The 24,142-nt window shown below is 42.0% G+C and overlaps 1 protein-coding gene and 1 pseudogene across 2 annotated transcripts; one reads left to right on the top strand and one right to left on the bottom strand.

Annotated features, from left to right (window-relative positions):
- Positions 1 to 4,839: 4,839 nt before the first annotated feature.
- LOC149318941 (U1 spliceosomal RNA) lies at positions 4,840 to 4,987 on the top strand (annotated as a pseudogene).
- Positions 4,988 to 13,540: 8,553 nt separating this feature from the next.
- Positions 13,541 to 23,791, bottom strand: LOC149318940 (dual specificity protein phosphatase 13A-like). 2 transcript variants are annotated; one of them, XM_089510737.1, is made up of 5 exons: positions 23,611 to 23,791; positions 23,277 to 23,334; positions 22,813 to 23,111; positions 16,567 to 16,784; positions 13,541 to 15,946 (listed from the first exon to the last, which is right to left on the bottom strand). In XM_089510737.1, the coding sequence occupies exons 3-5, from the start codon at positions 23,007 to 23,009 to the stop codon at positions 15,735 to 15,737; spliced, it is 627 nt and encodes a 208-aa protein (XP_089366863.1). In that variant the 5' UTR covers positions 23,010 to 23,111; positions 23,277 to 23,334; positions 23,611 to 23,791; the 3' UTR covers positions 13,541 to 15,734. The 2 variants fall into 2 exon arrangements, with proteins under 2 accessions (XP_089366863.1, XP_089366862.1); XM_089510736.1 differs by lacking the exons at positions 23,277 to 23,334; positions 23,611 to 23,791 and having other exon boundaries at positions 22,813 to 23,246.
- Positions 23,792 to 24,142: the final 351 nt, after the last annotated feature.

Raw genomic sequence — 24,142 nt, 5'->3', positions numbered from 1 at the left:
AGTTGTATCCCACGTCTATCACGGGAGCAAAGTCAATGTGATAAACTCCTCGGACTCAACAAACTGCCATCCCACACCCAATACAAGAGGAGAGGGAATAAAGGGGCCCTCTGGATGCTGCTGAATTGCTGAATTGCAATTCCTAGCAGCCTGTTAGAATCCTGTTAGTATTCTACCAGATAGTGTTTAGTGTTGAGGTATAGTAGTTGGGGATGATGGGCTTTAGCTTTAGCTGCAGTTAGGAATGTAGATAGTGATGTCTAGTGCATAGCTGGGCCAGGTGTCTTATCGGGTGGCCTTGAAGGCCTGGCTCTCTGAGCAGGGAATGTGGTTTCAGTTCTGTGGGAACCAGGAGGGGCTTTGCTTGGCAGGCTTCTGCTTGGGAGGGGATTTTGGCTTTGGGGAATTCTGTTACTTTGTCTGTGGGGAGGTGTGGTTAGTCTCAGCTAAGAAGCTGAGTGAGGCACATGTCTGATTCTGGATCTATCAATAAAGTGCTGTTGATTATATAATCAAACTGACTGATTGATTGTCTGGGATTCTGGGTGCTAACTCTGACACAGCCCTAGCTAGCACAGACAGTGATGAGGAAAGTTGGGAGTTCCAATCCAGGAAGATCTAAGCTTTCTCCACCTCCCTCTACAGCTTTGCCAATGGGGGTCATCTGCACTGGTCAAATAAAGCAGCTTCTAACTGCTTTGAAGCCTGGCTGTTTAGATGATGCATGAGGCAAAACTTGGTGGAAAGCAAAACAAAGCCATGCTCCAGGGCTAAAAACATGAGCAAAAAGGAGGTGCACACCATTGGACCAGTATATAAACAGCCTGGCAGCAATACGGGACTGCAACAAAGCAAAAATGTGGTCACCAAAAGTGCAATGGATGAAATTATAACATATACAATCTAGATAATCCAACAGAGGGGCATGGGGTGAACGGGGCATGTATAAAGTGCTTCCATGATTGTGTTTTGCCATTGTATCACTGGGCACACTGATGCACTGTACATGCAGTGCATTGCATGTGCAAGTGTATGGCATGTCATATGGGCGAGCATCCAATGGAATGGCATTTGGGTAGGAAGAAAGAGGTAATTGGAGGTTGCAAGTGGTGTGTTTCTGCAATGGTGGGAAGGCAACAACAACAAAATAACCATGCAGCACAGCTTGATGCTGCATGGTGCAGACAGCCCATGGATGTTTGGGCCGCCTTGGGAGTTGCCTGTGTGGACAGCCAGGTTTCGACCCACTTTCAGAAAAGCCAGGATCAAGCGGCTTTCTCCTGCCTATCTGCTCCTTCCCAGTGTGTCTACATGGTTAGCGAGAAGAAGGAATCTAGTAGCACCTTGGTAACTAACTGGTTTACTTCAACCTGAGCTTTAGCGGATATTAATCCACTTCTTCAGGTGCCATGAATCTAAGGAAGTGGATTAATATCCACCACAGCTCATGTGGAAATAAACCAGTTTGTCTCAAAGGTTATAATGGATTCCTTTTCCGCACCACTCCATTTTCATTTTTATGCTGTGTGACAGACTGATGGGTCTGTCTTTGGAAATCCATTTTACAACACAGTTATTGAAAATAAATGGTTGAGATACACTCTTTTGAACACTAGGTGTTGCTCTGCAACCACATATGAAAAAAGAAGCAACAATCAAAATGGATGTTCTTACATGCTAGGATAGTTCAGCACTGGAGATATAATATACATTGTTATGTGTCTCACCTTGTATGTAAGTAACATCAGCAAACCTTTGAAAATTAGAGACACGGTACATAACATATTTTGAATGCACATATTGCATATATACTGTCCTCATTTTCCTGTAGAACTTTAACTGGTAAAGTTCTGGGTTGCTTTGAATTGTCTTTTAGGAATACTGTCAGACTGACCAGGTCTCATAGTTTTAACTGGAGTACAACTGCATTTTCCAGTTGTGACAAGACACCTTTTGGATTTACTGTTCAACTATATAGATTATGAAAAAATAGAATAGGGTTGGTTTTATAGTTTTTTGTGGGTTTTTGGGCTATGTGGCCATGTTGTAGAAGAGTTTGTTTCTGATGTTTTATCAGCATCTGTGACTGGTATCTTCAGAGAGATGATTAGGTTTTTTTTTAAATTTGTCCCCTATATTCTGATAACACCTATATAGATAATTAATGTTGACAAAATGTTAGTACATCTCTTGCTATGCCCATGTGATTCTGAGAAATATAAAAATGTGTCTGTGACTGTGATCTGTGCATGGTTGGGGTGGAAGAGAAAAGATATATAGCTATAGATATATGTGGGGTCTGCCTTCCTTGGTAACTGGCAGAATTTAAAATGAGTAGTGAGAGCCAAGGTGCTCTTAGATATCCTCCAACACAATGAAAACCAGTACACATGCAGACAAGCAACATCAGAGTGTGGTCTGAGAGTGTGGTTATTTCTATGCCACCTTTCTCCCAAAAAGGAACCCAAGGCAGCTCACAACATAAAAACACATTACAACAAACATTTAAAGACAATTAAAATAACCTAATTAAAACATTACAAAGTTAAAATTTAAACTTACAAAAGTTTAAAAACATAATCTAAAACAACTCCCCCAAATAAAGCCACCCTTGTATGATTTTAAAAAGCCTGCCTGCATAAAAATGTTTTTACCTGCCAGCAAAAGGCCAGCAGGGAGGGGGGCAGCCTAACTTCCTGTGGAAGGGAGTTCCAGAGGGTGAGAGTAGCCACCAAGAAGGCTCTCTCTCTCTCTTGTGTCCTCACCAGGCAACCCTGTGATGGTGGCAGGACTGAGAAAAAGCCTTATCCTGGGGATCTAAGGGCTCTAGCTGGTTCATATAGGGAGATATGGTCTCTCAAATAGAATCATAGAATCATAGAGTTGGAAAAGACCACAAGGGCCATCTAGTCCAACCCTCTACCATGCAAGAAGATAGTGTCAAAGCACCACTGACAGATCCAGCCTCTGTTTAAAGACCTCCAAAGAAGGAAACTGCACTACATTCTGAAGAACAGCTCTTACTGAAAGGAAGTTCCTCCTGATGTTTAGATGGAATCTCTTTTCCTGTAGCTTGCATCCATTGTTCTGGGTCCTGTTCTCTGGTGCAGCAGAAAACAAGCCTGCTCCATCCTCAATATGACATCCCTTCAAATAGTTAAACAGAACTATCATATCATCTCTTCTCCGGGCTAAACATACCCAGCTCCCTAAGTCTTTCTTCATAGGGCATGGTTTCCAGGCCCTCCACCATTTTAGTCGCCCTCCTTTGGACACACTCCAGTTTCTCAACATCTTTCTTGAATTGTGGTGCCCAGAACTGGACACAATATTCCAGGTGCGGCCTGACCAAAGCAGAATAGAGTGGCACTGTTACTTCCCTTGATCTAGACACTATACTTCTATTGATGCAGCTTAGAATCACATTGGTTTTTTTAGCTGCCGCCTCATACTATTGACTCATAATCAACTTGTTGTCTACTAGGACTCCTAGATCCCTGTCACATGTAGTCCCATTAAGTCAGGTGTCCCCCATCCTATATCTATGCATTCCATCCCCCCGCTCCCGAGTGCAGTACCTTACATGTCTCTGTAGTAAAAATCTGGCTGTAGTGTTTTGAACTGAACAGTTTCCAAAGGCAGCCCCACGTAGAGTGTAAATGGGATGTAATCAAGGCATGTGTCACTGTAGCCAGATCTGACATCTCAAGGAATGGAGGCAACTGGTGCAATAGTTTTAACTGTGCCAATGCATTCTTGGCCACTGCTTTAACCTGGACATCCAGGCTCAGAATGGAGTCCAGGAAGACACCCAAATGGTGAGCCTGAGGTTTCATCCAGCACAGGTAAAATCCCTATTCCCTGATCTGACTTACAACTGACCAGGAGGATCTCTGTCTTGTCTGGATTAAGCTTCAGTTTGTTTACCCTCATCCAGTCCATTACTGTCAGCAGATACTGGTTGAGTACAGAGGCAGCTTCCTTGGAATCAGATGGTATGTAGAGATAGAGCTGGGTGTCATCCGCATACTGGTAAAACCTCACCCCAAAGCTTTGAATGACCTCTCCCAGCAGTTTCATGTAGATGTTAAAAAACATGGGGGACAAAACAGAATCTGGTGGCACTCCACAGACCAGCAGCCAAGAAGTCAAACAGGAGTCCCCCAACACCACCTTCTGGGTCCGTCCTCCAGGAAAGCCCAGAACCATGGCATAACAATGCCCCCAAGTCCTATCCCAGAAAGGTACTCAGAAGGATACCATGGTCGATGGTATTGAAAGCCACTGAGAGGTCTAGCAGGACCAAGAGAGACACTCTCCTCCTGTCCAGTTCCCTCTGTAGGTCATCTGTAGATAAACCACCCAAAAATACCAGGAAACCCCAAATCTGTGTGAAAATGTTGACTAGAAAAGATGGGAAGGGAGCAGGAATAAAAATTGGTTTCTACTTTCACCTTACCCCAGTGGCATCACTAGGAGGATGCAGGGGTGTGGTCCTCACCAGCTGCCACTTCAGAGGAGGGAGAACACCTTCTTGGGCCCACCTCCTTCTGTGGAGTCCACTGCTGCTACACCTGCCCCTTCTTTTCCATTGCCCTGGCTCTCTACCAGGAGGAAGCCATAGCAGTGGAAGAGGAGGAGGGACAACATACGTTCCCTCCCACTGCCTCACTTGCCCATGATGCCCCCAGCAGTCCTGGATGGGTGGGTGCTGGATGAGAGCATAAGGCAATGGGAGAGGATGGAGGGAGGGCAAGGTAGGTCACCGCTGCCTGCCAGCCCTTTCTGGTCTGGCCAGGCAGCAGGTAGGGACAGGGGCATGTGGGAGAAGAAGCAAGAGAAGATACCTGGCAAGAAAGATACCATGATCCTGAAGGTGGTTTGCTCAGGGTGAGGCTCATCCATTGTAGGTGTAGTGACCCCTGCGATTTCCCCAAATGTGGGAAACCTGATTGCATAATTTGTGGTAGTGGCTTCACCCCGCCAGACTCGCTGCTTAGCAGGAAGCCCAGTGGCATTGAAGGAGAAGGGTTGAATATGCCCCTCCTGGCTTTGCTTTTGCCAGGCTCCTGCCTCAAAAGAAAGCCGCAGCAGATGTGAAGCATAAGGAGCAAGTGCACCCCTCCTGGCTTCACCCATGCCAGACTCCTCTTTCAGGAAGGAGTAGGGCAGCAGTAAGGGAGAAGGAGCAAGCATACCCCTTCTAGCATCACCCCTGCCAGACTTCTTCCTCAGGACAAAACCTGGCGGTGAAGAGGCAAATGCACCGCTTCTGTTCCCCTCACTGCCCCACTTGCCTAATTGCTCCTCAGTAGTCTTGGTAAGCGGGCAGTTAAGTGAGTGACCGGAGGAGGCAGAGGAGATCACACTGCCCCCCTGGCAGCCCCTCCTCTGCATTGGGTGACACTGGGCCTAGGGATGCCACTGCCCTACCCATTCTTCACCTCTATATCAAAGGCAGTGTGTTTCCTGCTGTTTTCTCCTTCTATGATGCACTCTGTTCCGGTATGTACTTGGCAACCCTGGCAAATACTGAAGTTGCTACTCCCATCCCTGCAGCAATCTCCTACTGTTTCCTATAGCTTAGTCCATACTGTGTTTCCCCTTGAACTGAATGGCTACATTCCCAGCTGTCCCCACCCATGTTCTCTGAGGTCTTTATGACACATACAGCAAATGACTCAGACAGCAGAACACATTGAAAAATAGCATTTTGTGTTTGTTTTGGAGGTCATTTCAGGGCTACTGCTGCCTGAGTAATAATGGTAGAAGGGAAAAAAAATTGAATCAGGCCAAAGTAGTTCCACTGGATCAGTGTACCCTTCAGCAGTTCATAGATGAAAACTTTGACACATGTTGCGAAGCAACACCAAAGTATGTTCAAAATGGCAAAAGCTGTGAATGAGGAAGAACACACAAGCTAGCAGAGGCTGCAGCAGTTTGCTTGACTCAGTCCTTTCTTCTTCCTTCACTGAATTAGTGAAATGCAAACTACTTTTGCTTTTTAAGTCTTTTTATTAAAAGTTTTGCAGTATAATATTGAAACTACAGAAATTATAAAAAGGGAAAGCAAGAAGAGAAAAACAACAACAACAAAGAAATAAAGGAACAGGGGAAAAAGCTAATTCAATCTTCCTTTTAGTTGTTCTACATTTTTTACATTTCTCTCTTAAAACCAAACCAAACCAAAAAAAAAAGTACTCTTACTTCTCTAACTGGCATATTCTGATCATCAAAACCCATTGTCACCAAGTCATTTTGTTTTTGTTTTTAATAGCAAAAAGTCGACAAAGTTCCAGTGTTTAGAAATTACCACTAAAAATCTCTAATTAAAACAAAAAACTTATCTATTTCTGGTAAATGTATCAACTTCAATCCCTCCACAACATGCATAATGTTAAATTTCCGTCTTTTTTCAACTAAAACAGTTTTACTGCCATATTCATACACATTCTAATCAATTTGTCTAACTACACCAAAATATATATCACTTTTAAAAACTTCTCTTGAAGATCTTAACATAGCAGTTACAAGTTCCTTTAATTATATTTTCCCTTAATCCATCTACATTGTGTAACCCTATTTTTGACTCACACACACTGACACACATTTTTTCTAACTATCATATACCAACCATAGGCTAGGGATAGTCTGAGGATTTGGTCGGTATACCATCCACCCCATTGCCTAACAGGCTCCCTAGCCAAGCTGACACAACTGGTCTCGGAGCTGGTGTTGGAGTCATCCAGGCTTCTTGTCCTGGGTGACCTCAATATCCCCCTTGAGGCCAGCTTAACAGACTTAACAGGTGCTGCTCAGGAGTTCATGGCTTCCATGACAAACATGGGCCTATCCTATATAGTCTCTGGGCGTACGCATTGCACAAGTCATACCCTTGATGTGGTCTTTGCACGGAACAGGAATATGCATGGGTGGAAGTAGTCAATATCTCCACATTGTCATGGATGGATCATTTCCTGGTCAAGGTTGGACTGAAGGCCACTATTCCCTCGGTTGGGGGTGGAGGACTTATGAAAATGGTCCACCCTTGAAGGTTGATGGGACCTACTAGGTTTCAAGAAGCCCTAGAGGGTTCACTGATTGGTAATGTCGGCAACTCAGTTGAAACCCTGGTTAATACCTGGAATAATGATCTTACCAGGGCTATAGACACAATCACTCCCAAGCATCCTTTCCAACCTGTTTCAACTGTAACCTTTGGTATACAGAAGATCTTAGAAGGATGAAGTTTACTGGACAACGACTAGAGCACTGCTGGCAAAAAACTCGACTCATATCTGACAAGAAGTGCCATAGGTGTTTTCTTAAATCCTATGGAGTGGCAATAGATACAGCTAAGAAGTCTTTCTATCCTGCATCTATTGTGTCTGCGAAGTGTCGTCCGGAAGAGCTGTTCCAGGTAGTAAGGGATTTAACACAACTGTCCCCACACCTGGAACCCTCTATTAGAACCAACTAAAGCCTGCTGTGATGTTTTAAATAATCACTTCGTGGATAACATCTCTCGGATAAGAGCTGACTTGGATGCTGGTATTGATGCAGAAGTGATAGGAGAGGTATCCAGCATCTCCTTGAATACTGTTATACTGGACCAATTTGAATCGGTGAGTACCAAGGAGGTGGACAAGCTCCTTGGAAGTATGAAAAAGATGACCTGCTCTCTCGATCCTTGCCCATCTTGGCTGGCTGTCCAGGGGAGAGATATGTGCTAAAGCACATAATTAATGCATCCTTTAGGGAAGGCCGACTTCCATCTTGCCTAAAAGAGGCAGTGCTTAAGCTACTATTTAAAAAGCCTTTCCTGGACTCCCTGGTGGTCTCTGATCACAAACTTTTCAACTCTACTTGCACATTTTCAGATATTACAAAGTTGTATAGCTCTCTCTGTGTGTGCGTGTGTGTGTGAGCGCCTTAAGGTCACCTGTTGAATTACTGCAATCCCATGAGTTTCATAGAGTTTTCTTAGGCAAGGAATAATCAGAGGTGGTTTTGCCAGTTTCTCCATTTGAAATATAGCCTACAGCACCTGGTATTCCTTGGTGATCTCCTATCCAAGGCTGACCCTGCTTAGCTTCCAAGCTCAAACACAGTGTGTGGCCTTTAGGGTATTTAGGCATACCCTCCAACATTTCACAAATGAAAACTAGGACACATATGGTCAAGCAGCATCAGAGTGTAGTGAAGGTGGCAAAGGTTATTAATGAGGAAGAATTCACAAGCTCGAAGAGGCTGTAGGCATTTGTATTTTTTCTGAGCCCACTGCCCATCCTTTCTGTTCCCTCCTGCTAACTTGAGGGTAGAGTATTTTTGCACTTCGAACTCTGTTTGCAGAAACTAAAGTAAATCAAGGACAAGGGGGAAAGTGAGAGAGAAACTGGGATATTTCAAAAGAAGAAGAAAAAGTGGGATTACAGAGGATTAATTGGGGCTGTCCCTGACAATTTGAGACATTTGCAGGTACGTAGCAAACCTTCAACACTTGATAATCAGCCCAACACTAAAGTCAAATGTAGAAAGAGTGGTTCCTTCCACTCAGAACCACTTACCCACTTCAGCACTCTGTCCAGCTCCCGTGTTTAATAAGTTATTACATGCCAGAATATATAAACATGGTGCCTGGACCAATTGCTGGCGTAACAATGTTGGTCACATGTGAGCTGAGCAAAAATGAAAAATGTTACAGTTGCTGGGTAGTTGGGGACAAAGACCAGTTAGCCACACTGAATCTGGAAAACATCATGTCTAAACTGGTCTGCAGTCCCACTGATTTGACTGGACCCTACTTCTGAACACATCTGATTAGGTTTGCAGCTCTAGTGGAGATTAATTCTTTGGGGAAGTCATGGGCCTTCACCATTGAGATACACTCCATAACTGGCCCACCACTGACTTTTTGCCTTGTGTTCTCTACTTGGAGACCATTTCAAGTGGAAAATGCTGAAGGATGGGAAATGGCACCTAGATGTTACTGCAACATTATATGGGTAACATGGTCTGCTCTGTGCCTCCCAAGATAGCTTCTGCCCCCAAGAAGGGGAAAAGAAGGATACTACTTGTGCAGAGGTGAGGATTCTGATCTTGTTATAGTGTGGACAAATACTCTGAGCACCTGCAATTTTGCTTTCTAAACTCCCTTTAATCATACCCCCACCATGACTACAGAAATACAATTTAGGCTATTTCTGCTTCCCTTATAATAAACTTTTTACTGTATAAAAGGATAATATTTATTTAAAATAAAAACAACAAACCAAGCCTCTATAACTATGCCCATGGTTACATCCACCCCCCCCCCTTGGATGTGTTGACATTAGACCAATTTGGTGTTCCCTACTCATCTGCCACTTTCTAATACTATGCTGTTGGGGTTTGGAGTCTAGCCTTGGGGTGCAGCTTCAGCTGGACCATCTCAGAGTGGATATTTCCCTGGTTGTAGGGATGACTGGGCTCAGTTTTATTTCTCAGAGGGCTGTTAGCAGCATTGCCATACACAATTAATTTCTGTTTGGTTTGTAAGGAAGTTACCTTGCACATGGCACAAATAATTCATCTTATAGCCTAGGTATGTTAGTGGTTCATCCATCTGCTCCTGCTTTTTAAATCCATCAGCTGCAACTTCACAACTGATTACAAGTAGAGAAGGAAAAAAGTAGGGCTTTGCTGTAGATCTGGGTCAGAGCATTCTTCAAGCTGGCAGTGATGGGTTTTAGATATCAGCAAACCTCAGCTCTCTGTTGTGAGCGTCCTGCTGCAAGACTGTACTTAAGGTGTGTGCTAACCATAATGGTGTTTGACTGCTGCCAGCCTGACACTTTTTCTTATCCTCATCAAATGTGAATGGTTGCCTTTTAACCTTCCTTTCATTCTCATTCTTTCTCTCTCGCTCTCTGTAATTTGCTGCATGAGAATGTGGTGTGAGCTAGCCAAGATAAATGTCAAGAATGAAGCCTTCCCATCAAGAATTTATTGTTGGGCATGCTCCGGAGAAAGAAGGGCTTGTGCACTGATGTGACAAACAAGCTATTTTTCACCTTTTTGTTCCCCAGTGTATATTTCTGCAGGATGAGAATGAAATGTGCTCATTTGAGAACAAAAACGCCTTTTGATCATTGAAACAAAACCAAAGGCACTGCAAGCAAATCAGTTAAGAAAACTGAGTCATGCACTTGAAGACATTTTTTTTTCAAGATAGAATAAGGTGGGAAACAATGTGCAGACTTCGTATGTGTCTGGCCAGTCTTTTCTGGATCTGTAGAGAATCCAGCAACAGCATTCTGGATGTGGCAGGCCTAAAAGCCCTGGGTCCTGTGAAACACACCAGGAGTGTATCTAAACTGTAGAAATAATGCAGTTTGCACCACTTTAACTGCCATGGCTCCATCCTACATAATATTGGGAGTTGTAGTCTTGTGAGGCACCATCACTCTTTGGCAGAGAATGCTGAAGACCTTGTAAAACAACCAGTTCCAGGATTCCATAGGATGGAGCTACAGCAGTTAAAGTGGTGTCAAACTGAATTATTTCTATGGTGTAAATGCACCCAAAGTCTTTCTTTCATCAAGATGTAGCATTGCAATAGTAGTAGAGCCTTTTGCTTCTTAGATTGTACACTCTGGTTCTCCACTGCAAATGTCAACAGGTGCCAGGAAGGAAAAGCATGTCTGAAGTCAGCACATGGAAATATGTCTACGTGGGCATGACTCCAGATAGTGGTAAGGCCACAGTAATCACATTCCTGCAAGTCACTACATCAAACAGCTATACTGGTTCAGCAGACAAATAAAGCTAGGCTGGACACTTGCAACCTATCTTAAAAGAGATGAACCCTGAAATCTGATCCTGGTTCAAAATATATTTATAGCTATGTTATACTTTTGTATAAAAAACTGGATTACAGCCAATAGGTTCCTGATCAATTGGGTCCTAGGTGACTATTCCACATTCTTTGACCATCCCAAATTTATCTCTGTTTCTTGGAGTTTAAAATCTTGGTGTAGGTAGAACATGGTGCTACTATTGCTGCTTTAGTCATGTTTTTCATGACTAAAGCTGTTTGGCCCTAATACTGCCACGTGTGTGCCAGCTTAATCTCTGCTGAACTAGTATAGCTGTTTGCTTGTAAATTATCATTGTATAGCTACATGTTTTGTATTGCAGTTGGTTGGGCTCCTCCTCCAAATTTAAGGCAAAAGCAAGCATCTCATATCATAACACTATGTTTTGGGCTAAAATTCTGGTCTTTATTATGAGATAATGTTTCCTGGTAATTATGGCTTGGGCTTTGTTGCTAACCGCCTTTGAGTCAATCTTGATTCATAGTGATCCTGTGGGTGAGACATCCCCAAGTTTCCCTATCCTCCATTGCTCTGATTAGTTCCTGTAAACTCATACCTATGACCTCCCTAATAGAGTCTATCCATCTAGAATGAGGTCTTCCTCTTTTTCTACTTCTCTCCAACTTTCCTAGCATTATTGTCTTTTCCAATGATGTGGCCAAAGTATGATAGCCTCAACTTAATCAACTTTCTTTCAATGAGATTTCAGGCTTGATCTGTTGTAGGACCCATTTGTCTTTTTGCCTGTCCATGGTATCCTCATCACTCTTCTCCAGCACCACAACTCAAATGAGTTGGTTTTCTTCTTATCTGCTTTCTTAATTGTTCAGTTCTCTGTTCCATACATGGTACTGCAATGGCTTGAAACTTGCGTGCTTAGTTGTATATCTTTGCTCTTTAAGATATTTTCTAGTTCGTTCATAGATGACCTCTCCATTCTGAGGGGTAATGCAGATAGGGCATGAGGAGCAGTCAGAAACTACTCCCATCTGGATCACATCGACACTGCAGTGACTGCATGGGCCTGGGCTCGATCTGGGCCCCCACTCGCTTTTTACCGCTCCTTTTTGTGCTGGTTCTTCTACTTTGGGGAGTGCTTGACACAACTTTTGGCTACATTCGGGGCATGCATTGTGTAAATCCCATGCCATGCCCCTGTCTGCTTTGGGCCTTAGTCTTCTTCTGATTTCTTGGCTGCAGTCTCTGTTTTGATCAATGTTTCATCCAAAGTACTGAAACTCTTTAATTATTTCTATTTCCTCATTGGCTAGGTTGAATTTGTGTAGATCCTCCATGGTCATTATTTTTGTTTTCTGTATGTTTACCAGTTAGCCTGCTTTTGCACTCTGCACTTTGTTCCTTGACATTCCTTAGTAGTTGCTCTAGGTCTGTGATGTTTTCTTCTAGTAGTATAGTATCATCTGCATATCTTAGATGGTTGATAGTCCTTCCTCCTTTTTTCAGTCCTCCTTTTTCTGTGTCCAAGTCTGTTCTTTGTATATTATTTTCTGCACGTAAGTTGAACAGATAGGGTGAAAGGATGCAGCCATGCTTGACCGCTTTACAAATTAGGAATCATTCTGCTTCTCCACTCTTTTTCTTCCAAGCTACATGTGGTTTGGGCTACATATATACCAAAGTTCAGGTTTTGGTTGTCTTAAAATTATCTCACCATTTGAATATACATTTCTTATCTGTCCTGTATTTTTAAGGGGGAATGCTAACTGTCCTCTTTTTCAGACTTTTTAGAAGTCAATTAGCTTAAAGTTAATTATGTACAACATTTAAACTCTCTTGGTGGCCTGGAAAAAGTTCCTTAGCTATTTGTGGTACACTTTGGACGCTCTATTTTGTGCTAGTGGTGTCCTGTTTCCTCATTTTTCACAGCACTTGCATTGTCTTGGATTATACACACACAGCACATTTCAGGGATCTAACTGGTTGGGATTTACTTATGACATCTGTATGAGAGTCCCAAGCAACTGTAGAGCTACCTTCTTGCATGTGCTGTAGAGCTGCCTTCCTACACATGGAATCTCATAACAAATGTTGTGGCATGTTTGTTGTTACAAAGGAACTAAAGCACAGTAAGAGCAATCCTTTAATTTACTCCCAAGTTGGCAATATTTCATATGTGGGAGATATCCCACAATGAATCATTTATGTTTGGCCAGTAAATTCTTCTTTTTCTTTAGTTGACTTTTGGCATGTGATTCCCCTTCCTTTCTGATTCATATTCCTCATCAGTCATGAAAGGTCTATGTTTCTATTAAAAGGGCCTGGTATAATGGTAGATTCAGTAAGATTAATAAACTGTTCATAATGATGATTACTTAGGCAGCTTGGCAAAGTATAACTTTATATTTCTAAATAATCTTAGAATAATTACACAAATTTGTCTTGATTAATTAATGAATTAATCAAGCAATTCTGTCAGGCTCTTAATAATAATAACAATAATAATTAGTTACTTTGTGACAGAAAAATACAGAATTGAACTTCATGACATTTGTCTGGGGAAGGTTTTGCTTGGTTTCCTCTCCAGTCATGTGTATACATGTTCTTGTATAGGTTCTGTGAATGCATGTGCATAATAAATCTGTGAATCTAGGTAACAATGTGTTTAGGCAGACTGAACACAGTAAGCCACACTCATACACAACTATTTCACACTAGGACATTTTTATTGCATACCCTCCAACATTTTACAAATAAAAATCCAGAACATGTGTAGTCAAGCAGCAAGAAGGCAATTGTTATTAATGAGCAGGAACACACAAGACTACCATTATAAGTAGAAAAATCTTGGAATTTATGTTGTTAGTTTAGGAAACCCCGAAAAAAGAACCCAAATCAATAAATATAATAGTCTTACACACACACACACACCCATGCACCTCCAACGTTTAACAGATTAAAACTGGAACATGTGATCAGGCAACATCCACTGTGGTCAAAATGGCAGAAGTTAGTGGCGTCCCACACTGGGTGTGGGGCTTCTGGAGGCAGTGCATGCTCCCTCCCCTCCATGGTGCCCTGTCCTTTTCCTGATGAGGAAAAGGACAGGGCAGCATGCGGAGAGAATGAGAGGGTGGCACGGTTGAAGGGAGTGTCCAACTGAGTGTCACCCCCTTCTGGGGTGTCACCCGGTGTGGGCTGCACAACTGCACCTCCGCTAGTGATGCCACTAGCAGAAGTTATTAAGAAGAAGGAACAGAAATGCATGGAGAGGCTTGTCTCCAATCCTGAAAATACCGGAAAAAGAAGATTTCACCCTGTTCTTCTCTCCCGACTGCTGAGATAAATGATTGTAAGCTACATTTGTCCTTTGAACTCAGTTTGCCCCCATTAAAGGTGAAATTTCACCCCATGAAGGGGGAAAGTGGGGAAAGGAGAGAGAAACTGTGACATTTTAAAAGCAACTGGGTCAGCCGGAAAAATCAGCAGTAGCACAACATGTTATAAATCATCCCGGGCATAAAATGCTGTTTGAAAACACTGATATTCTGGACCATGCCAACAACTATCAGGTCAGAATGCACAGGGAAGCCATCGAAATCCACAAACACTTGGATAACTTCAACAGAAAAGAAGAAACACTTAAAGTGAACAAAGTTTGGCTACCAGTCCTGCAAAACAGCAAAATCAGGAATCAGCAAATGTAAATGAGAAACCACGCAGGGGCAGGGGCTTTCCCAGCAGATAATGACCACTCATTAAGCAGATGCTAATCCTCTTTGCATATCCTCCCACCCTTAGGCCTTGCCATCAACAACAGAACAATACACAGATTAACATGGGAATCACTCCTCCTTACCCAGGGTCACACAGTATATATATACCCAACCCTCTTCCAGGACAGCATTCTCTGAGGATGCCAGCCACAGATGCTGGTGAAACGTCAGAAATAAACTCTTCTAGAACATGGCTACATAGCCCAAAAAACCCACAAAAAAACTATATTCGTTTTTAATTATTTTTTTTATTCTTCTTAAATTTACTTTTAAAATATAGCATCTTATCAAATTTTTCACTTTCACATGGAACTATGTACATATATATAGGCTGTGTGTATGTTATTGAAATTTAAAGATATAATTTTAATTTTGCTGGTTGTTATGTTACAACTATTGCCATTACATTCAGTGATATATGGAAATTATGATGTACAGTCACCCTTCCATTCTTATGAACTTGAGGTCCATGGTCTTGAATATTCACGGAGGGTCGACCTTGCTTATTTTCAATGGGGCACACCCCCGCGGCATGTGCCCCATGCTTGCTCATGGTCACGCACCCCATTCAAGCCTATGGGGCTTGAATATCAGCGAGTCTGTTTTCGCAGGAGGGTCCTGAGCAGATCCCCCGCAATAACAGAGGGTCGACTGTATGAGTAAAATTAGTACAAAAAAACATGACTAAGGATTCTATACGATGTGTTATTGGAAGAGGTCAATGGGAAGGGGACACACAATGAACTACCACACAAGGTGACACCAGCTCTAGTGATGCCTGGATATATCCCTGATCCTTGCCTGTTTTTACAAAGTAACCCTCAATTTTATTCCAATTTATAGATTGAAAATTATGATTTACCATGCATAATTGTTGTAAGGATTACTGAAATATATGTGAAGGACTATTAAAAAGATTTCTTAGTTTTAAAAGCTACAAATTTAATCACCCTAAAAGAAATCCTGAAAATGCGTATATCATCACTTCTTCTACAATCTAGTCTTCCAAGGCTATACATAGGGCTGTTCCAAAAAACTCCTTTTCAGATTCTCTAACAAAGCTTAATTAACAGTAGTGCTAGGACTTCAATAAAATAAAATTATCCATTAAACTTTTTCATTTGGCACTCTTCCTTTCTACGCATTATTGAAGTTGGCACAACTTTCTCTTGTGCCTCAGCTTCAGCTCCAGATCCTGCAGTTGCTTCAGGAACCCTCGGTTTGGAAAGATGGCTCGACTCTGCAGAACCTTTTCGACAGCAGCAGCCAGGGACAAATTGTGATGCATCATGAGATAAGCCAGAATCAGGGTTGCTGATCTGCTTTTGCCCAGACTGCAGTGAACCAGAATCTTTCCTGGGTGGAAAAATGAATAAAAAGATATCACACATCAACTGCTTTGAGCTATTTTGTGCTAGGTGATTCCTGAGATTTTGGGGAGGGGGAAGCAAGATGGTGGAACTGGAGACTAATGCAACAAAGCATTTTACAAAGAACCAAACATTCCTAATGAGGGAGTAATGGTGGAACCTAATACTTAGAACAATCTAGATGTTTCCACTCTTTGTTATGTGCTCTTTCCCACTCTGTCATATAGATAGATACTCTTAGGGATGACTTTCGTTCTCTCTTTCTCTCTCTACCATGTAGTTAGCATAGCATCTCAAGTAAATATATAAGCCTTAGGCAGAACTCCTCCTATGAAATCCTATTTTCTTTCCTTTGAAGCTGGTCTTCACTACACTTCATTCAGCACAGTCATGTGCTGTCTCTTTTACAAGACTAGTGGGTTGGTTTATATCTGGAAACTCTTAGGCAGCATGTCTATTACAAGAGGATCTATTTGGTGAATGGTGGTAAATACTGGTGAGACACAATCGAGGATTGAAATGAAGAGTGTGTAGACAACATGAACCTGTTAATGAACAAACCTGTGGATTTCGATGCTGGGTATTTCTGTCAGAAGTGGCACTCACCGTTTGGAACACTCAGTGCTTTGTGAATGTATTCAGAGGCAGAACGAAAATATATGCTCAGATCAAAATCTGGGAAGTCATCAGCTGCTATTCCATGATAACAGAATTCTTTGCCATAGAATGCTTGGTTTCCTTTGCTCCCACAGGCATTGTGTGCAGCATTCAATATGTGAGTGATGCCATGTTTTCTCAGTTCTTCTTTGTTGTGTGCTACCGCACTACAAGGAAACAAATGTCAAAATTATGAGGAGAGTGAATGAGTATAGTGCAACTGATTCTCATCTGCACCTTCATACAGTGGGCCCTTAGTATCCTCTGGGGTTTGGTTCCAGCCCCCCTCCCTCATGGTTACCAAAATCCATGGATTCTTAAGTCCTGTTATATACAATGGTATAATAAAAAGGTGTCCCATATATAAAATGGAAAAATCAAGGTTTGATGTTTGGATTATTATTTTTTGTGAATATTTTTAAGCTCTTGAATCCCTAGATACAGAATCTGTGGATATGTAGAGCCAACTATACTGTGCAAAATACTGTTCGTGTTAGCACCAATTATTCAGGTGGTGAGAAACTGAAGATTGGTGCTATGGAGACACCGTTCCTTTGGGCATGAGAACATAGGGAATTGATGAGGCTTTTTAAATTTTTGTTTTATACACAAGTGTATAAAATGGGAGCGTGCACATTTCTTTCAACAGGTAGCAAAGTCGATTACCATGTACTGGATTTCTATAGAACACCTGTTGCAACCTCTTCTTTTCTCAAAGTTCTACCTTCATTGGACAAACTCCAGCTTAACTGTCATAACATTAGCTTTTTGTATGCAGGTTAAGGATGTAACTATTTGCTAGTTTTCTTCTTGAAAGAAGCAACAAATAACTTTAACAATCTTCTTCCTGCTGCGAAAAAAGCTTCAAAAACTGTGCACTTTCCTGTGCAAAATTTGCATGTCATATTTTTGTGCCAAATCTCCCAGCATTTTCTGCATAGGAAATTGCATTTTCTGAAGAAAAATGTTGTTGTTTTGTGCAGAAAATATTGCTTTCTGGGCAAAATCACCATGTGCAAATTTTGTGTAGAATAAATTTTGAACTGTGAATGTTCTAATCAGTCCAGTGTTGTTGTTGTTTTAAATTAGAGTTTCTCAACTCTTATGAAATAGAGTTTCTACTATTTTTTAAATATTCTTTCCATCCATAATTTAGGGCTGCTTTACATAACTTTTTCCTGATATGGAGATTAAAAGTAATTTCAGAAGAGCATGCCAAACATAATGGACATGTTTGTACCTTACAACAAAAGACAACTCTTGTCCAAACCACATGTGGATCTAACTGTTATTGCTCCAACACACATGTATCCTCCTCCTCATGAAATTATGTACTCATACACAAGAGATGGTGAGTAAGAGTCTGAGGTACAGTGAGCCCTTGGTATCTGCTGAGGTTTGGTTCCAGGACCACTCATAGACATCAAAGAGTGTGATATCTATGAGCCAGTTGGCCCTTCTATGTTCCACAATGCCTGGGCACACATAAAAACCCCTCATGTGTTCCAGAAGACAGTTTGTAATCTTTTGCCTTGCACAAGGATGATGGTGGTGGTTATGATTTGGGGGGGATTGATGTGAGAATGAATACAATAATACAATAGGGAGAAAGTGGAAGCAAGAAAAAGGGAGAGTGAATGAGAAATGAGCTCAAAACTTCATACAGCTGTTTCCTTTTATCTAAAGCTCAAATTGAGGGATAAATTTAACTGAATTAGATTTTTAAAGCATAATAATAATTAACTCAACATCTCAACTCTTCTGTACAAAGGCCCGGTACAGACTGGTGCAAATTGCCGGCCTGGGGCCGATTTTAGGGCTCAAGAGAGTGGAGCGTCTGCATGCTCCTGAGCCCTATCATGCTGTCTGGGTACCATTTTGGGTTGCATGTGTATTCACACGGCGCGTTCACCAATGACGTGCCTCGGGCGCCATGTCCAAACAGAGCGGCGCACCAGGGACATCACCGCGCCGCTCAAGGGTGCTAATGGTGCCTTGGCAGCAATGGAGAAAGGAGACACATTTTGTGAGTCCTTTTTCATGGCGTAATGTTGCCGAGACATGCAGTTGCTGCAGCAACAATCTGCAGAAGAAAGGGGCGGTGTCTTGCCGCCCCTTTCTGCCCGTCTGTATCCCCCCTAACTTTCCAATCTCTGCCTGCCTCAAACACAGAGTTGTAAAGAGATTTATTGTGCCATCATACTCTTTATGTAATCCTTGAATGTTTTCCCACTGTCTCATCTTTTATCTTACTAGGAAAAAAATGATTAGAAAAGAAGAAACAAAATAGGGGTGCTATGCCTTCTGAGTAGTAGTCGTAAGAGTTTTCTTCCTGCAAGCATCCTGAATCTGGGGTTCAACTTTTTAAAAGTCAGTGACTGATACTAAATATTTTTGATATTGTACTGTTGTCCTTTGGATCAGGATTTGCAGGACTTCCTCACAAAAGCTAGTGTGACAGTAGACTTTCAACTGATTATCAGGATAAGCTTTTGGTTAAGCCCCAATATAGCATAAATATCACCATGTGGCTTCATTAGTATAGGGCATTCTTCTTGTCCTGCTGTGACTTGCTGCTTAGCTTTGCTTGGCATTCATGGCCAGCTTTCAGAGCCTAAGTAGAGGCTTGTGAATAATCTGTGCACACAGTTGAAGTCATAATTTCATCTGGACATGAAAGGCTGTGAGTGTATTTCTCTCTCTCTCCCCACTCCCACACATACATAGAGCCACCACTCTTCCTTTTGAAAATTGGCATTATATGTGAATTGTGTTAAAATTTTACTCCAGATCCTTTGTCTTTCTTGAATAAAGACTGCATTAACAACATTACACTGTGAATTTGTTGTTTAATTTCAGCAGCATGGAAACATATATATTTTTTGTAATTATCCAGAACAAATTTCTGAGTGACATATAGAAACTGAAAATCTGTGAACATGCCAGTAGTCCATGGTGCAGTCCTGATGCTCATAAAAGCTGTGATGCCTAAGAATTCTGAGCAGCATCTGACTCTGTATCTATAGGGAAATCATTCCCATTTTGATCCGAATGGGTTCTGGGTTATGCCCGCAACATCTGCTTCCATCCTATTTATTGTGTCTGTTATAGAAGAATGTGTCTTAAATTTCAAATGTGGTGTAGTATGTTATCAAATTAGATCTATCTACAGTTAATACAAATGACAAAATCTGGTTTTCTCTCTTGTTTGTGACTGATCTTTTAGAGCCAGTAGTTGAGAGACAGTATAAATCATGTCAAAAAGATATAAAAAATAGCAACTCTTGGATGCTCTTTCTAAGGCTCCTACAGCTTTTCTTTGCAGTGCAGCTGCTATGTGGGCGAAATGATCTTCCCTGGCTTCTAAGATTTCTGTTTCCTCATTGCTGGGAATGCTGAGTAAACAGTTAGCTCAGAAAAGGTTACTGTGGGGAAAAGGGCACACTAGATTGGTTTTGAATGTGGTGTCTGTATGATGAGGTGAGTGGAAGGAGAGGAAAGTGTTATGCCACTGGCCAAACTTCATCAAATGTGGACCTGTGATAAAAGATGTATATGTTAACTAGACTTTGAATTTATGAACCTTGTACCTTCCAACATTTCACAGATGAGAACTGGGACACATGTGGCCAAGGAACATCAGAATGTAATCAAGATGGTAAATGTTATTAATGACGAAGAACACACAAACCAGGAGAGGCTGCAGCAGTTATATCATCCAACTCTCCTACTCCTGTCTACTTTCTTCTACACAGACACTTCTCCTGTTCCTCTCCTTAGCCTCTCCCCTTCTTCTTTAACTCCACTGAAGGAAGGAAATGTCCAACTGTTGAAGAAGATGTTACCTCAAAAGGTAGAGGGGGACTTGGGATCCCCACCAATTGTGTCAGCATCTTCTTAAATGTTGGGGAATTGCTTAGCTCAAGGAGGTCTGCAAGAGGTTGGGTAACCTAAGGGACCATTTCCCCCTATGTATACCAGTACTAACTGCGGGAGGACTCCACGTCTAATGACAAAAGAAGATTTGTATTTAGAAGTATGCATGAGTTCAACCAAACACATGATAGCAATTCAAAGAGGGACACCATGCCAAGCTAACCAAAACAGAGATATGGAAATTAGATGGTGGAGGCTTAGGAATTTAGAAGTGAAAATATTTACCTGTACTAGAGAGGAATTCATAGAAAGTGGGGTGTGACTCAGATGGTGTCTGTGGGTGCTAACAGTGAGTGGAAGAGGTTCTCTGTGCAAACACAAGGCTAGAGCTGGGGCTGATACAGTGCGTCCTCGCCTTACGCGGGGATCCATTCCGGATCCTGCCGCGTAAGGCAAATTCTGCCTATGCTCGAGCCCCATTGTTTCCAATGGGGCTCGTGCATGACGGCCACGGCGGCGTGGCGGTGCGCGGGGTGCAACAGGCGCGCACGCCCATTCAATTGAATGGGACGCGCCGCCCCTTCCGCCCCGCGTATGCTCAAGTCGCGTATGGCGCGCCCGCATATGGTGCGGGCGCACTGTATTTATGTCTAATATCTTAGCCTCGAGGGGTACTTAACGTTCCCACTTGAAGTGCAAAGAGTTTGACTACTTTCTCATGGAATTGACAAAAAGAATGATTTTGGTATATGGTCTTAACTTCAGATTGACAAAACAGCTATTGGATCAAGGACAAGCTCAAGGTAGGTGGATAGGGAAGTTGGTTGGGAACATGGCCAGGGCAAGTAGGAGAAATAGTCTTTAGTAGAGTTTCTTTTGTCTCCACTGCGAGAGGATATGTGGAAAGCAAGGGGGGAGAAAAGAGTGCTCATCAAACCCATTTAACCTTTATGTTGGTATTACTTGGATCCTTCACATCTCTTTGGGTCAACATGCCCTTCCCATGGGAAAATTTCCTGGTGTTTGAAAGGTCATTGTGACCTCTTAATAACATTCTTGACTCCAGATATAAAAATATGGAAATATGGAAACCCCATTTACAGCATGGGGGGTGTCAGGTATGCTAACAAAGAAGACTAACAAAACTAAACAGGGTGTTCCATGAGATGCACAAAGTCCCACTAAATAATAAAAGTGAGCTGAGAATGTGTTCAGTAATCTTTGAACACACCTCTGAACCTCTGTTCTTCATGTTAGTCCTGCGAGCATTAGTCCTTGTAATCATGTGGAGAAGAGAAGAAGGCTGAGCCCACAAGGTCTGCTCCCAGGCTTTTGCAATGACTGAATGGATTGTTCTTCCTTTGGGACTGAATTGTTCTTTCCCCTGGCTTCTAAAGAAAGAAAAATCAACTAACTTTTCTTGGCCAAATTTGCAGATCCCACTCATGACCCTTCACCATGGGCCCTGTTATCTGCAGTTTCCTCTTAGGCACAAACATTTCTTAGAAAAGTCAACAAGGCATGACACCTGCATGCCTTCTTCTGCTGCATCTGAGGTCAGGCTCAGGCACCTGAAATCCTTTCTACCTCCAATACTCAGGTGTCCTGAAGTACAAGCATATTAGGCTGAGGGTTGCAGTTCCAGCTTGAAAAGATTCTGCTTATTCCTCTCCCAGCTTTTATAGTATCAGCTGACTCCGCCAACCATTCAACACACACCTATAAAATCCACAAAGACAAACTGACTTGTTAGTCTGAGCAATTTATCACTAAGATTAGCTTTACAGATTGCCTTGCCTTTGTTGGGCTGAGTTTGACCTTCTCTTCAGCGACTTTTAAAAGGCTGTAACCTATGTGAGACACGCCAAATATTGAAAATAGAGTTTGTACATAGTAATATGCACCGCTTGGGTGTAGAACATACTGTTGGCCTTTGATACACATTTCTGATATGGTATATATTATATAAACTGATTAAATCTATAAATGGAATTAAAGTTTTCTGGGATCAAAAGGAAGGTTCCTTGAAAGACAAATTAGTTACATGGGCACAAAATATGCAATATATAATCATAGGGCAGTACTGTCTATTCTGGGATGAAGAGTGCAGTCTCATCGTTTTCTACCCTACCGGTCCTTTTATTTTTAAAGTCGTCCCCAAAATACCCAACATGCATGAAAACTTTGGAAATACTGTTGTTTCTCAGGGTGTACATATTTGTTTATCATTGGCAACTTATTTCTTCAGTTTAAGAGCTTACTGGGGCAAAAATGTTTCTCCCACACTTAAGCAATGGCTTCTTCCCAGATAACACTTACATGCCACCTATATAAAGATTGGGCCACACTTCATCTACCTCATTTAATTCCATCCTGCAGCTGTCCATAGCACGTTCCAGTTCTTTAAGGGAGGGTACCGCAGACTCGAGGGTATTCATTTGCAAAAGATGGCGACCGCCTTCAGAAATGGATTGTGGAGCTCTCATGTGATCATCAATCTGTTGACATTTTGTCATTGCTGTGCTCTGCTGAGCTCTAGTTACTTTTTGACATTTGACAGTGAAAAGCAGGTGTGCATCTTGAAATGCATCACTCCTCCCTCTCACGCGCACACATGACTGATGGATAGGCAAAAGGATTTTACTGACACAGCAGCAATTCATGCAAAAAGAAAAACAAATACAGTGAAAAAGCTGCATTTCCCCCCTTTTAGTGGTTTTGCTGCATCTAAGGAATACATAAGTCTCTCTGCAAAAATGAAAAGTCAAGCTAGTTTAACAGACCTGAACATCTGTTTATGTTTGTCAGGGACTCCATTGCTGATACTGAAAATCTCAGAACCTGAAAAGGATCAGACTTTAGGTCAAATGAGACATATGTGCAATGAAATTCATGATCAGGCCATCACATTTTTGAAAAACACAACAAACTATAAGCTAATAAAAGTGATTTGCAGAGCAAGGAAGATTTGCTACAGTGAAATGAATGTGTTTAGACTTTTATACTTTTCCCAACTGAAAATGCTTTTTGTGAACTGAAATTCCACTCCCCTTCCCCCATTTACTATTAACTTCACTTAAGAAAATATTCAGATATCATAGTGAAGGGGCTACCTACCGTTGTTTGTATTCTCATGCCTTGGAGCCCCCTTCAGGCACAGAAGGGAAGAAGGATATGTGTAGCGTTGGCTCCAGTGACTGGCAAGCAGTATGCAGTATTTAGTTTAGTTAGGGCTGATATAAATATCAGGGATGTGACATTCTGTCCTTGTCCAGTCAGTAGAATAGTATCTCCTGTATGTTCAGAGCCTGGTTTCAGCTCTAGTGCCTTTGTAGCTTCAGCTGAAACTCCCACACAAGTTCTGGGAATGGATTTTAGGAACATCTCCATCCCAGCTCTGGATTTCATCATAGCCACCCCAGGCAGTGCCATATGTTGGAGACAGATACTATAGCAATTAATTGGGAATACAGAAAACTATGACCTGGATGTGTTTTATAATGCCTCAATCTGAACCCAGGACTCCAGAGATACTACTGAATCCACTGTTTATTTCTACTTTGTTCTGTCTCAGTACCAGCCCCCAACGTGGTGTGGCAAGTTCTAGGGTTCATAGTGGCCTCCTGTGGCTAATAAAGATCCTCTTTTA

Source organism: Sceloporus occidentalis, unplaced genomic scaffold (assembly GCF_023333645.1).
Source record: "Sceloporus occidentalis isolate IW3139 unplaced genomic scaffold, rSceOcc1.0.p SCAF_2, whole genome shotgun sequence".
Taxonomy (NCBI): Eukaryota; Metazoa; Chordata; class Lepidosauria; order Squamata; family Phrynosomatidae; genus Sceloporus; species Sceloporus occidentalis.
The sequence above is the reverse complement of the archived record's forward strand: the minus strand, read 5'-3'. Positions and strand labels throughout refer to the sequence as shown.

Coding starts and splice junctions, on each gene's coding strand:
- LOC149318940 (XM_089510736.1), bottom strand. CDS start 23,192: ATGCAGCTTTTTCACTGTATTTGTTTTTCTTTTTGCATGAATTGCTGC. Junction 16,785..22,812: donor AATCTTTATATAGGTGGCAT/GTAAGTGTTATC, acceptor GTTTCCTTGTAG/TGCGGTAGCACACAACAAAG. Junction 15,947..16,566: donor AGCACTGAGTGTTCCAAACG/GTGAGTGCCACT, acceptor TTTTCCACCCAG/GAAAGATTCTGGTTCACTGC.